A 16,027-nucleotide genomic window follows, 5' to 3' on the forward strand; every position below is an offset into this window, starting at 1 on the left:
TTTTACTTCCAGTATTTTTTTCAAAGCTATATTTGTTGTTGGTGCTTCTGTTTCCTCCTCTCTCCTGTGTGTTCATTCTTGATGAAAGCAAAGTAGAATATTCCTTTAATGATTTCCTTTTGTTTCTTATTTTCTCTTGATCTCTGAGACAGTATGAATAATAAGCGTTTGTGTGTGTGCGACTGTGTTTCTGTCACTGAATACTGTATTCCCATTACAAAGCTGCCAGAGGCATCCGGTTATGAACCAGTCGCTCTGTGTCATGTTTTTGCCTGCATCGCGTGTGAATGTCTGAGTGAAATCGAAATCAGTACTTTCCATTAGTTTGTTGTATTTTAGCTTCTGTTTTATTCAGTGAGCCTGACTACAGCATGATCACATGATCACCTCAATCACCTCATCTTCTGGTCTGCAGCAGCGATGGCGTTACTTTGAAACTAGCTTAGCACACAACAAGCTTTTCATAATTAAACCAGCTGAAAAAGACAGCTTCACTGTCATTCAAAAGTTTGAGGTCGGTAAGATGAGACTTCTTAAAGGTGCCCTCGAATAAAAAATTTAATTTATATTGGCATAGTCAAATAACAAGAGTTCAGTACATGGAAATGATATACAGTGAGTCTCAAACTCCATTGTTTCCTCCTTCTTATATAAATCTCATTTGTTTAAAAGACCTCCGAAGAACAGGCGAATCTCAACATAACACCGACTGTTACGTAACAGTCGGGGTGTACGCTCCCAATATTTGCATATGCCAGCCCATGTTCCCAACATTATGAAAGGCATTAGACAAGGGCAGCCGGTAACGTCTGGATGTGCACAGCTGAATCATCAGACTAGGTGAGCAAGCAAGAACAATAGCGAAAAATGGCAGATGGAGCAATAATAACTGACATGATCCATGATTACATGATATTTTTAGTGATATTTGTAAATTGTCTTTCTAAAAGTTTCGTTAGCATGTTGCTAATGTACTGTTAAATGAGGTTAAAGTTACCATCGTTTATTACTGTATTCATGGAGACAAGAGCCGTCGCTATTTTAATTTTTAAACACTTGCAGTCTGTATAATGCATAAACACAACTTCATTCTTTATAAATTTCTCCAACAGTGTAGCATTAGCCGTTAGCCACGGAGCACAGCCTCAAACTCATTCAGAATCAAATGTAAACAATATAACAGTATACAATACTCACATACTGTAATCCAACGCATGCATGACGAACACTTTGTAAAGATCCATTTGAGGGTTATATTAGCTGTGTAAACTTTGTGTATGCACTGTTCAAGGCAAGCACGAGCTCAGTGGGCGGAGAGCATGAGAATTAAAGGGCCAGTAGCCCTGAACCGGCTCATTTATAATGATGCCCCAAAATAGGCAGTAAAAAAAATGAATTAAATCAAATCTATGGGGTATTTTGAGCTGAAACTTCTAATTACTTATTTATTTTTTAAACTTATATTACATCTTTTTAAAAAAAAGTTCTAGGGCACCTTTAAATAAATAAATAAATCTTACCAAACCCAAACTTTTGAACAGTAGTGTGTCATTTTAATATTTTTTGTTACACTACACTACTTCTTATGAGAAGAGTAGTTACTATAAAAAGCTATAATCCACACACCTCTCACACAAAATACACCATACATACGTTAATTTTTTATATAATTTTTTGAAAACGTGTTTTGCTGTTCGTCATGCACTTCTTGTTGTGACCAACAGGGGTCATATAGTCTTAGTTTGAGAGTATTGATAGTTTGTGACTGTCTTCCTAAAATTACAGTAGTAAAAACCAAGTAACATTTCATTATTCTCGATACCACAGCAAATCCAATATGCTATTAAACACCCTCTTTTATTAAATTATTATTGATAGAAATAAAAACAATTAAATTCAAATTATGGCCTTCAATTTTTTTCAATTAAATCAGCATAGCCCCAAGTGATTGTAAGTAATTACTGAAGTAAATAGTCAGCAATAATAAACAAAGAAATAAATGAAGCGCAGTAAGTGGGTTTCTCATTTTCTTGTCAGTGTTGTTGATTGAATAATATTAATGACTTAATAGACTGCGACAGACTGCGTAAAACCAGATCAAAACCAGTATATTAAAACAAAGTTTGTCTAGTCTTGGCTAATCAACAGGCTGGTTTGAGCTCAGATGGGCAGGTCTTGTCTGATCTGATCTGATGTGGTTTGGTCTGGTCTGTTGGCATCTCTCATTGTCAGCCTCAGTGTGCAGCTCATCAGAAGCTGTCAGAGCGAGATGGGCTCTGCAAACACCAACTCAACTGTTTGAAAAGCATCTCACTCCTCTTCACGCTGTGTTCTTCTAGCGCCGGACTGTCTTTTCCTCTCGTTCTCATGCACTCAGTGCCTTTGATGTCTCTCCAGCTCTCCCTCCTCTTGTTTTAGACATGCACTCGTTCGCTGCTTCTCCACCCCTCGTCGAGTCTTCAGTGAGGCTTTAGGGTGTTTCAATCTGCTCCTCAGTTCAATAGTCAGCGCACTGCCCAGGGAGTCACCAGTTCTTGTGCACTGAAACCATCCCTTTCTAGAGATTACCACAATTATTAAGAGAAGATTAAAAAGACCCCACTTTTTGGCTACGTACACACTGTAAGTTTCAGGAGTGACAACCGCATTTAAATGCGGGAGTGAATACCCTATATTATCATTACATGTGTGTACGGAACACGACTCACTCTCGAAAATGTGATGATTGACAGCTTGGAAACCATAGTGACGTTCTGGCGTCTCTCGTGTTTGGTATCCATTATCGTGACCAAAGTAATATTAAAGTGACAAAACACTCGTTATTTTCAGCAATTTAACTAAACACACTAACACAGTCGACGGAGGCGTCGTGTTTTGTTTATGCTTGTATAGCCAGTTTCACACAGTGCGCCGCTTTCGTTCTGTGTTGCCATGGTCACTCATTATAAGCTTGTTGTTTAAGCTCGTCTCATAAAGCAAACGGGTTTATGGAGTTATTAAAGTGAGCGGACATGAATGTGCTTTCCCTGAGATTCGCCGCGCATAAAAGAGAAACACACGTTACACCGGTGCACGTAAACGTCATTAACAACTAGCTGTTCAGTTCGGTTCCGTACACACTGCATAGAATTTCTGTAAATGCGGTTGTCACTCCCTGTATTTTTCGGGAGTTAATACGGTTGTAGGATGCGGTTGTCACTCCCGTATTTTACTGAACTGTGTACAGAACGCGATTAAGCACTAAAAGGTGAACCGACAACCGAATTTAGCTGCAGAGTGTACGTGGCCTTTGTTTTCTAATTTATTACTTTTATTATATTTACTTTGTTTTAACGTTTTCTGAATGCCATTATGTGTGCGTACATCATTATGAAAACTACATTTTTCAGTAGCATGACAGTAGCTCAGCTGTTTTAAGTGTAGCTTTTCCCCTAAAAAGCATTTTTTTCCAACAAGTAGCTCTTTAGCAGGACAAAATTTTACATGTATTCATTTGTTTTCATCCAGAGCAGCTTACAGAGCACTCCAATATTACTGTCTCCTGTATGTTACCTGATAGTGTTGCTAGCACCAGTTGAGCCCTAATTGAGATCCTCATCCATGTTTTACCTTTGTCATATTTATACACTGAACAAAATTATAAACGCAACACTTTTGTTTTTGCCCCCATTTTTCATGAGCTGAACTCAAAGAACTTTTTCTATGTACACAAAAGGCCTATTTCTCTCAAATATTGTTCACAAATCTGTCTAAATCTGTGTTAGTGAGCAGTTCTCTATGCCAAGATAATCCATCCACCTCACAGGTGTGGCATATCAAGATGCTGATTAGACAGCATGATTACTGCACAGGTGTGCCTTAGGCTGGCCACAATAAAATGTGCAGTTTTACTGTATTGGGGGGGTCCGAAAACCAGTCAGTATCTGGTGTGACCACCATTTGCCTCACGCAGTGCAACACATATCCTTCGCATAGAGTTGATCAGAACCGATTGTGGCCTGTGGAATGTTGGTCCACTCCTCTTCAATGGCAGTGCGGAGTTGCTGGATATTGGCAGGAACTGGAACACGCTGTCGTATACGCTGATCCAGAGCATCCCAAACATGCTCTATGGGTGACATGTCCGGTAAGTATGCTGGCCATGCAAGAACTGGGATGTTTTCAGCTTCCATTTGTTTTCATTTGATATTCAGCAGTATTCTTGACATTTATTCAACAGTGCTTTGATCTGCCTGCATTGACACTATTCTTTAAGAGCTGCTGTGCAGCAAAAATTATGTACCAGTTATCAATGTAAAGCTGCTTTGACACAATCTGCATTGTAAAAAGCGCTATATAAATAAAGGTGACTTGACTTGACTTGACTTCCAGGAATTGCAACATGGGGCCGCGCATTATCATGCTGCAACGTGAGGTGATGCTCGTGGATGAATGGCACAACAATGGGCCTCAGGATCTTGTCACGGTATCTCTGTGCATTCAAAATGCCATCAATAAAGTCAATGGCGCAGTATTTATTTATTTTTTTTGTTATTTAAAGAGCGCGTTAGTAATATGCTCCTATAGGCAGGTACACAATGCACGTATCTGCTTGTTACACACACAGGGACTCGCAGCAGTGTGCCATATATTAAAAATAAAAGGATTACAACGCTTTAACCTTGTGCATGAGCAGATCCGTTTCCTCTCTGGAGAAGCGTTCAGTCTTTCTGCTTGAAAATTCCGCCATGTAAATAGAAATGTGCCACGGTGCAAGCGCACCTGGATGTATATTCACCTCTGTATATTTCTGCGGCATCACTGTCGAAGAGTAATTAGCTGGTGGTGAAGTAGATTTACTTATTGTTGAGTTAACAAAAATTATCATGAGCATTGTTTTAAGCGAACGTCATAACAAATGTCAGTAGGCCGAGAAGATTTTAAAACGAGTGGTTCATTCATAAATCCGTAAGATCCTACCTTCATGCTGTGGAAATATAGACCGGAAGACAAAACACAATGAGCGCAGCACTGAAAAGGGCGGAGCTACATAAGGTCTAAACATTTGTAGTCAAAAGAAATCATACAGGTTTGGAACAACGTGATGGTGAGTAAATGATGACATTTTAATTTTTGGATGTTCTAACCCTTTAAGATATTGCTCACTTTTTTGCTTAGTAGCTCGTTGAAAAGTGAATGGGAGCTATGCTTTTAAAGTAGCTTCCCCAACACACACTCTTATGATATGTGACACTTCAGTAAATACTCAGTGCAGTAGTATTGCCCTTGACCTGCTATATTTGTAAGTGCTACAGTGAGTTAAATATAACCGTTTTGAGGTTTTGACTAAGACTAGAGGTCAAACGTGTTTCTGATCAGGGCATTAAGTGCAGCTCTCCACATGGCAGATGTGCTGTAGCAGTGGCTGTCATTGCCAATTCCTCCCTCTCGAGCTCCTTTCATCTCCATCTCCGGCAATCTCGACATTCCCTGGCCCTGCTGCCGGCGAGGCTCATGAGGGTTGACAGTTACGCCCAGTGATGCTGCAGGATTAGAGATGATTCTCCAGGGCCCTGGGGTCTCACCAAGCTACAAGGAGAGAGAGAGAGAGATAAAATTAGCCCTCAGGAAGGGGAATTGGAGACTTTGAGGTGGGAGGAAAGGGGAAAGCCTTACAAGAAGAACGGTGCCTTCTGGGAAACAAATAGCTTGAGACATGAAAGACACAAGGAAGAAAAAGTCTTCTAGAGGGCTTGTAGCGTCATCCCTCGCAGATCTAGTGTTAGCAAGTGCAGTATCGCATAGATTTTATGTGAATCATATTTCTGTGTGAATGGAATTTCAAATGGTCGTATTGTAAATTCTTTTTTCCCAAAAAGAAGACACACTAAGGTATTTTTTTGTTGAATGAGTGATTTCTTTTTTTAAGAAGAGAGTGAAGAGGAGTGGATGAGGGTGGAAACAGAGGGAATGGGATCATTAAAGAGAGATGCATATCAAGAGACTGATGGGAGGGGGAGGAGAGATATCAAAGAGGGCTGATGACATCTCTGAGAGGGGTGTGAAAATTAGGAAATAAAATCAGATATAAGAGAGGAAGGAGTTTGTAGAGAGAAACAGAGATTAATGATATAAGCAGATTTTGTAAAGGCACACTTTAATCCAGGCCTGGAGCAGGACACTATTTTATTTTCTAAAACAGATGCAGTGAAGTATACGAACAAAAACAGTGGAACCGGGACATTTTTCTCTCTCCCTCCTCTTTGTGTTCCCCGTGTCTTACACCTTTAACCTCAAGTGAGACCTGCATTAAAAACAGCGACGCCTCAGATGAGGCCCATGTTTACAGAACATTGTGTCTGTGAGCACCTGTTCAAAACTTTGCTCTCATTTAAGTTGAATTATTCATCAGGGGTCACAAACCAGAACATTTCTCACTGAAAGTTTCTTTGGCTTATCAGAGTGAGGAAAAACATTATTTTGTAGGAGAAATGAACAGACTTAACATTCGGCTCAGTTTGCACAAAGTAATCTCAGAGTTTTTATGCATACGGAGCAACGTCAGTCAATTCTTGCAGCAAAGTATGAATAATATTCAGGATTCTGTTTCTGATTCTTAGAGCCCCTTATGTCATTGAAATGCCATTCACCTTCATCTCTACTTACCTGTCCTTATGTCTGTGAGTATTTACTGTATGTGTGTGGAGATCAGGATTGTGTTCCTGGTCTGATGAGACTTAATTTCTGCTGCAATATTCAGAAAGGTTCAGAATTCAGTGTAAATAAAATGAAAGCATGGATCAGTCCTGCCTTCTATCAACGGTTCAGGCTGGTTGTGGGTTAATGATGTGGAGGATATTTTCTTGGCACACTTTGGACACATAAGTGTCAAATGAGCATTGTTTAAACACCACAGCCGACTTGAGTATCGTTGCTGACCATGTCCATCCCTTCATGAGCACATCTTCTGATGGCTACTTCCAGCAGGATAACACACTGTAACACAGTTCGTAAATATGGGAAGAAGGAGGTGGGAACCGGCGAACATTCAACATAACTTTAATACCAAAATAAACAAAGAACAAAACGAAAGTAATGCCGGCAGACCCTCGCGGACGTCTGCCGGCCACACAAACATAATAAAACATAACATAAAGTCCAGGCCTGGTCCTCTCTCGTCCTTCACTGATGTCGCTCCTCCTTTTATGCCTCCGGAGCTCCTCCGTGAGAGACTCGAGGTCGGCACGCCTCGCAGGTGACGCTCATTATCACTCGCGTCACCGGCCTCGCGCCGTTCCCTCACGGCTCTCGCCCGCCCTGCTCGTCACACACACCATGTCACAAAACTCAAATCATCTCAAACTGGTTTCTTGAACAAGAAACAATGAGTTCACTATACTCAAATGACCTCCACAGTCACCAGATCTAAATCCCATATAGAGCACCTCTGGGATGTGGTGGATTGGGAGATTCGCCGACAATTTTTTTTGTCCGATTTCCAAATACTTTTTTTGCTTCTAGTCAAAGTTTGTAGTGTTGTGATTCACCTCGTAGCTGGTTGGTTTGGTTCATGGATTATAATTTTTTCCCTAGGGGAAAAATGTCTCTTGTGTCTTTCAGTTTTTTCCTTTAGTATTCTCAGAACAATGAGTTTTATAATTAGATTCTCATTCCAGTAGACGTGCTGTCTGGTATACTGATGCAGCACTGAAGGAGAGTTTAGAGGTGGTGCAGCCTATTGGCTAAAGATAACTGAAAGATTGTGGCTCAAACCCTGAGAAAAGTGAACAATGCAGTAGCAGCATTGCAAGAAACAAGTTATTTTATATCCCAGGTTGCATTACAGAGATTGTCCTGTAATATGTTTTAGGGTAATTTTTTGATAAATGCATAATCTAAATGACAGATGTGTAATATTCCAGCTCATCCAGCTCTCTGGATTGGTCCAAGCAGAGCTCTTGTAGGTTGATGAGCACCACACACAACCCATCAATGTTACGTAATGAAACCCACTCAGAGCACAGTGTGGAGGCAGGAAATTTTTTAATGTTTTTGAAAGTCTCTTATGTTCACCAAGGCTGCATTTATTTGATCAAAAATACAGTAAGAACAGTAATACTGTGAAATATTATTACAATTGAAAATAACTGTTTTCTATTTTAATAGATTTTCAATTGTAATTTATTCCTGTGATGGTAAAGCTGAATTTTCAGCATCGTTACTCCAGTCTTCAGTGTCACATGATCCTTCAGAAATCATTTTAATATGATGATTTGGTGCTCAAGAATCATTTCTTATTATTATTAAACAGTTGTGCTGCTTTATATTTTTTTGTAAACTGTACATGCATTAGCATACATACACAATCTTTCATAAATGAACAGCCACACACTAGTTGCCCTTTTGCAAATTTCTCAAGACCCAAGTGTATAAACTACATGATTATTTAATAAAGAAGCTCTGCCAACAACATTTGTTAACGTTGTTTAATAATACTTCAGAAAACATGTTGCTCAGATCATTCAAGATCCCATCCCCCTTCCTCAGTACCTGATAATGGACTTTCATGCTGAAGCTAAAGAGTTTTGCTAAAGCAGGTTGGCTAACTGAAAACACAAAGAAAGGAAAGTATTTTAGTTTTAATTTGGTATTAATTTGGTAATCACAGATTCTACATCTTGGAAGTATGACCAAAATAAGAATTTTCATTGGAAAATGGCACCTGATCAAAAGTCACTGACCAACTGAGAAAAAAGCATTACAGTAAATCGTGCTGCCAACGGTGATTTAAATCTAACGATCGCTTAGCTCGGATCGCGTCAAGCAGTGCAAATTATTATTATTGTTATACTGTACTTTGTTCTCAAATTGTTAATGTTAACAACATCAGCAATGCGTGACTGTGTATTTAGTGTGTATTAGCGTTCATTTCTGTAGCCACTCCACAGTCCGAAGTCTTTTGATTTTGACTACGGGTGAATCTCCAGTTGTCGCTGATGATTGTCATTTGGACCTTTCTGGATTACAATCTGCCATCAAAATAATAAGTTTGATTATTGCAACTGCTGTGAGAAAAGGCTATTTATGATCCGTCACATGCCATATAGCTACTAGTTAGGACTCCTCCTTCATGTAAAGCCGCGCACACACTTAAAGATTGTAAGGCCGATTATGAATGTAAATTGATACTTATGACTGATCGCACCCAAACGCGTCCAGTCAGAGCCAGTTGCGTTCAATCGGCGATTACAGTCGGTATTTAAGTCTGCTTCAGTCGCAGGAAACAATCGCTGTGTGTTGAGCACAGCCTTAGAATGTTTTAGCTAGTCGTTAAATGTGTGCCCGGCTTAAACAGACGTGACGTAAAGACGAACAGCTGCATGCTTGAATTTCCCACGGAAACCCACCAGTACCGATTTAATTATAAAACATTATTACAAGCTTACCGTTGTGAATCGGGCTAAGGTAAGGAGATAGTTTTGAACATTGGCTGGTTATGTATAAAATTATTTTGGATAATTTTTAACCAAAAAAAGTTACAGACTGCAGCTTTAAAATGTTCTTATAATTTAGAATATATGGAAACAGCTAATTTATTATTATTATTATTATTATTTTACCATAAATGATTTTTGCTTAAACTTCTCTGTGCATTTTGTTGGTTGCTAAACTGTTGTATTGGCATGTTTGGCTTTGCCAGCGCATTAGACCTTCACATGCATTGAGCAGACAGATCTCGCTGTACCAAGCGTCATTGAGGAAAGTCAGCAGCCGCGCTGCATTCCAGTCAGCAGAGCTGAAGCTTGTTTTTGCCCAGCTGACCTCCAACTGATCCAGATCAATGGAACGAGGAGCCAGCTGAAAGCAAAAAATACAGTCTGTACTTTCACTGCACACCTGCACATTACGCATACTGCCGGGTGTGGGGAAAATGACTATGAGGATTTTTTTTTTTTTTTTTTTTTTTTTTTTTATTGTGGTCAGGTGAAGGACTATCAATTGGTTGAGGTAGAAAGAAGCAGAGAGGACAGATTTAGAAGCCTTCGAGATGTTTTCTTCTTTGATCTGGAGTTGAACTTGAGCTGTGTGGTTTAAAAGAATCACACGTCAGATGTTTGGCATTCTCTCACCCCTCAACACTCATTTCAAAATTTATAACTTTTTGAAGGCCTTTTATCAGTTCCTTCTCTTTAATGCATCTTCTTTTAATGCATCTTTAATGCATTGTTTCACGTTGCATTGCTTTTCTACTATACAGTATATCGCTGTTTATTTTATTTTATTTTTCCTCTGCTTGTGTCTCTTTTTGCAGTTGTAGAAATGGCGATGAACAGCATCCTCAACTCTGATGACATTAAGAAAGCACTGGATGCATTTAAAGGTAAATGTGATCCACCTTGTCATCTACATATGTACTCTAATATATGATTTGAAAAACAAATAGATGAAATTAACAAATAGATCTTTATAATTGTTATACATTTTCTAAAATCACTTCTTTCTAGGGGGCCATTCACACAGAACATGTCTTTGCATTTCACTTTGCTGTTTTCCATACGTAAACAGGCTCTAGACAGACATCTTTGGCCATTGTAATCACGTTTTGCATCTTTCGCGGTGTTTCATGCATAACACAGAATTGAGAGTTGAAGCGCTCAAGATAAAAGAGGTGTTCCATTTTCAGGCTAATTTTTCATAGTTTCCAGACAAAACGTCACTGATTCTCTGTGTTGTGATCTTCTCGTAGCCGTCGACTCATTCGACCACAAGAGGTTTTTTGAGATGGTCGGACTGAAGGCGAAGTCAGCTGACGATGTGAAAAAGGCTTTCCATGTCCTGGATGCTGACAATAGCGGATTTATAGAAGAAGAGGAACTTAAGTAAGATTTACACCATTTCTACACTACAAAAATTAATAATAAAAAAACACAATAAACGCGATAAACCCCCCGTGCTAGGTAGCACCGATATAAGACGATATTGTGTAGCTATGTAAGATAGCCATACGAGATATCGTCAAATGCTATATATCAGCCATATCATCAGAGGATTTGCTGTTTCCAATTAACGTATTAAATTATTATTATTATTATTATTAGATTACTTTTATTATTAAATTAATATTACAATTAATTTGCCCTGCACTGACACAATGTGAGGATAATAGGCAAAAAGATGTTAGATTAGGTTACTCCTCATTTCAAAAATGACTTGTTTAAAGGTCCCGTTTTTCGTGGTTTTTTGAAGCTTTGATTGTGTTTATAGTGTGCAATATAACATGTGTTCATGTTTCACGTGTAAAAAAACACAGTATTTTTCACATAATTTACTTATCTGTATACCGCTGTTTCCACTGTCATAAAAACGGGCTGATGACTTCCTTGTTCTATGAAGTCCCTCCTTCAGAAATACGTAACGAGTTCTGATTGTGCCAGCGGTTCCTGTGTTGTGATTCGACAGAAGCTTAGCGCATCTTGCCCGGAAAGGTCACGCCTCTTACCATAACGTGGAGATGCATGCGCTCAGTGTTATTGTAAACATGTCTTTAATTTTACCCTATCAATTTGAGCCGGAATCAGACCCGGTGATTGGACTGCGGGATGAAAATAACAGCGTTTCGACGAACACACTCTACAAACGCAACTCTTGTGTATTCCTGTGGGCGGAGGTTAGTCAAAAAACTGTTTTAGTGACGTCATTAAAGAAGGAAGTAGAGGGATGTAGTCCAAACTGGCCGTTCGATGTAGGCGACTTCTGTTAAATAAAATATCTCGCTTGGCATTGAACTTTGAGCTTTAAAATTTTACAGATTTTATTTATACTCTAACAACAACATTACACACTAACTAAAGTTTGAAACATGGGATCACGAAGAACGGGACCTTTAACACAAAATACTTCTCTTCTCATTTTTTTCACTGTATGTGCCACAAGAGAAATATTAAGAAAATAAATGAAGACAGTTATCAGTTAACAGCACAAAGTAGATTCAGCTCTCATCGTCTCTGAGAGAATATTGGCCGTTAATGCAATGTCAGATGTCAAAAAACGTTCACTTTCTGTAGAGAATAATTGTCTGGGGTATAACTGTCACGCAAAATTTGCGCATAGCTTCTGTGATATCCACTGGCTCGCCTTCATGGTTTAAAATGGAAATATTTCCAATGTTGTGACATAAGATTTTTCTGCGCGCGTCATTTCTCGTGCTAATACAATCAATTAAATTATTAAATAAATGAGCAAATAAACAAGTAGGCTAAATTAAACACCCAAACCCCCTCAGACTTGTGGTTTATGGGGGGGGCCTGCGGATTTGCTCTACGCCACTGCTTGTAACCCGTAACATTTATAATTGAAACTCTCAGAATAAAGGCGAGTAAACAAGAGGTTTGACAGGTGTTTGACTCGCTCTGTTTCCTCTCTGCAGGTTTGTTCTGAAGGGTTTTGCTACAGATGGGAGAGACCTGACCGATAAGGAGACCAAAGCATTCCTGCAGGCTGCGGACAAAGACGGAGATGGAAAGATTGGAGCAGAAGGTAAAATGAAAGGAATATACCGTAACTCCAGGGGCGTTGTGCATTTTTTTTTTTTTTTTTTGAGGGAGCAACAGTGGGAGTCCTGGCTTGCTTGATAAGTGATAAGATAAGAAAATACTTTTTTTAAATAAATAAATAAATAAAAAAACTTTCTAGCCCTTTATATAAGTGTAATATGTGTTAGACTAGTGGTGTAATTTTCAAATCCAAACATGCCTCAGTTTGAATAGGCATACAGATTAAAAATAACTATGAATACTGTGTACACTCTAAAAAATGCTGGGTTAAAAACAACCCAAGTTGGGTTGAAAATGGACAAACCCAGCGATTGGGTTGTTTTAACCCAGTGGTTGGGTTAAATGTTTGCCCAACCTGCTGGGTAGTTTTATTTAAACCAACTATTGTTTAAAAATTGCTATATGGCTAGCTTAAAATGAACCCAAAATAGTTGGGAAATTAAAAACCAGATGCAATTAGAGGCAACAATAATAGACAAAAGGTGAATGTTTATTAATAAGCTTTAATATTTTATTAATATAAATTTAATAGTTTAATAGTTTATTAATATAAATGTATTAATAAGCAATTTAATAAATGTTTATTGTTTAATAATTATTCATTGAACATTAATAAATGTTCATTTCCAACATACTTTGGGTTAATTTTAATTAAGCAATACAGTAATTTTTAAACAATAGTTGAGTTAAATAAAACTACCCAGCAGGTTGGGCAAACATTTAACCCTACCGCTGGGTTAAAACAACCCAATTGCTGGGTTTGTCCATTTTCAACCCAACTTGGGTTGTTTTTAACCCAGCATTTTTAGAGTGTATCTAGCCTACTGTGTCATATTTAATACGCACACTTCTAAAAGCCTCTAAACTGTAAACATGATCAAAACTTTGCTGAAAAACCTGTTGTGCGCAATATACTACATTCTGTTGTCCGATTGATAGTTTATATTTTTTCAGCAAGTAAAAGGCCTTTTAGTCTAATTCTAAAAACGTCGCCTATCAAGTTATGTTAATTTTGTAAAGCAAACGTAAGAATAACTTTTATATTGTTTGTAATATTTCCAGATAAACAACTACTGGACCAAAGTGACTTAGTTTTACTGATTGGTTATATTTTTAAGAAAAATCATAAAATGTGAGTGTCAAATGTGATCCATCTGACTTTTGAGGAACTTTCATTTGTCCATCTCTCAATTGCATTGCTTTATATGTTTTGCCGCCACAATAAAAACTTCTAAAAGGATCTCGGACCAATTTCAGAGAATTCCCCCTGATCAAAAGAGTACAACAGTTTTTATAGACTAAGTGGTAGACAAACATGACATGATTCATTACATTCATTATTTTCTCTAATATGATTGGTTCTTCTTATGTTACTAGGCAAAAGCAAATTTGGATTCAGTTTGTTACTAGGGTCATGAAGCTATATTTATATACTCAGACAGCTGTCTAGCTCTCTCATTATATTCAGCATCTAGTTTTGTTTCCTTTATTTGCTGTATTTAAACACACATTCAGACACACTTTGGTGGTAGGGACATTTAGTTTTCAAAAGCATGACAATGTTAATTCAAAATCAAATGTTAACCCTGCAAGAAAAAGGAATGTTAGTTATGTTTATTTAAAAATTCAAATTAAATTTTCCTTCACATAAGCTATTAGAATTTCATCTTAGTTTTTGGCCATATAAATATCATCAACCAAATTCCACGATTCTGCAAATCTACAAATGCATACAAACTGACTAGATTTTAAAATTGTCGCAATTCCTTTTGTATTTTATTTTTATTTTTGCACTTAAAACTATTTTAGTCACAGTCTTATGGACATGATGCTTTTACTAAACCACATTATGTACCTTTTTCATCGTGAACTACTAATAATTTCTCTCTCTCTTTCTGTTTCAGAGTTTGCTGCTCTGGTTCGTGAATAAGTGTCACGGACTCTTGGCCTGTTCATACCTCATGACCCCTTGACCTTGACCTCAGCCTAATACACCCCTGAAGCACAGACACACATAGACACTCACTTAAGGCCCGGGTATACTTCATTTTCTGCGTTCCGCTCCGCTCGTGCACAGTTGAGTGAGCGAGCCTTTGAAAGTAAACTCCTTTGGCCGTGAGCGCGGAAAGACGCGTTCAACGCACATCACGCATCTAGTGGACTTTGCTTTCAAACGCTCAAATCACTCGCACATGCACCAGTCACAAAAATTGGGCTGTGTGTGGACAGTGCGCGGATGTCCGCAGACCCTCCCGATGACGAAAGTTACGTCACATGAGCAGTGCGCGGACCGTTGAGGAATGCGGGCGGCTGAAGTATACTTTGGACTTCAGACACGCTTGTACACGCCCCTCCTGAATACATCACCTACACACTCTAATCTCCCATTGTCATGCTATTTATTTTCCTTTTTATACAAAAGTGAGTGTTTCTGCTATTGTATAGATCAAGAGACCTTTAACAGGGCAAAAACTCATGCCGGCAATATGTAGATATAATAGAAAAGAAAACAACACACTCTCCATGGTCCACTATTCCTTGTCTATTTTAATCTTTCTCCCATTGATCTTTCTCTCCACTGCCCCCCACCTTCCCTCCAAACTCTCTCCATGTCTCTGATAACAAGCCTTTGTGAAACACCAAAAGAAGAAAGAGGTCAAGTTGTGAAAGAAAAAAAAAATAAAGAGACAATGCCCGAAGAGTTCCAGTGTGTAATGAATCTGTTTGAATCAAAAGTACAGTATGTCTGACAGGGATACAAAATTCTGAATCTATCTGTAGGATTATAATGTGAAAATTTCCTTCTTATCGCAAGAGATTATTGAACAAAGAAAATGCGACATCAATGCGGAGGCCACATGAGTCATTGCTGTGCAGTACATTATCATGTATGTATTCATATATTGGACAAAATATTAAACTTACATTTTATAAACATCATATTAGTTAATAGTTCAGTTTTGTATATAATGAAAATTAAACAATATACCCAACAAAATATACAAAATGTTAATATATTACTATATTATATTACTATCTATCTATCTATCGTCTATCTATCTATCTATCTATCTATCTATCTATCTATCTATCTATCTATCTATCTATCTATCTATCTATCTATCTATCTATCTATCTATCGTTTGTCTGTCTATCTATCTATCTATCTATCTATCTATCTATATGTCTATCTATCTATCATCTATCTATATGTCTATCTATCATCTATCTATCTATCAATCATCTATCTACCTATCTATCTACCTATCTATCTATCTATCTATCATCTATCTATATGTCTATCTATCATCTATCTATCTATCTATCTATCATCTATCTATCTATCTATCTATCTATCTATCTATCTATCTATCTATCTATCGTGTGTCTGTCCTCCTATCTATCTATCTATCTATCTATCTATCTATCTATCTATCTATCTATCTATCTATCTATCGTCTGTCTGTCATCCTATCTATCTATCTATCTATCTA

General features: G+C 37.9%; 1 protein-coding gene across 3 annotated transcripts in view; it reads left to right on the forward strand.

The window, feature by feature from the left end:
- The window catches only part of pvalb6 (parvalbumin 6), a 49,354-nt gene extending 34,120 nt beyond the window's left edge, over window positions 1-15,234 (forward strand). For all 3 annotated transcript variants that reach the window (XM_048198577.1, XM_048198567.1, XM_048198585.1), the window contains 4 exons: window positions 10,292-10,360; window positions 10,727-10,859; window positions 12,407-12,516; window positions 14,438-15,234. In XM_048198577.1, coding sequence (XP_048054534.1) covers window positions 10,300-10,360; window positions 10,727-10,859; window positions 12,407-12,516; window positions 14,438-14,463 — 330 coding nt within the window. In that variant the 5' untranslated portion in view covers window positions 10,292-10,299 and the 3' untranslated portion in view covers window positions 14,464-15,234. The remainder of the gene's footprint in view (window positions 1-10,291; window positions 10,361-10,726; window positions 10,860-12,406; window positions 12,517-14,437) is intronic.
- Window positions 15,235-16,027: the final 793 nt, after the last annotated feature.

Source organism: Megalobrama amblycephala, linkage group LG1, assembly GCF_018812025.1.
Source record: "Megalobrama amblycephala isolate DHTTF-2021 linkage group LG1, ASM1881202v1, whole genome shotgun sequence".
NCBI lineage: Eukaryota > Metazoa > Chordata > Actinopteri > Cypriniformes > Xenocyprididae > Megalobrama > Megalobrama amblycephala.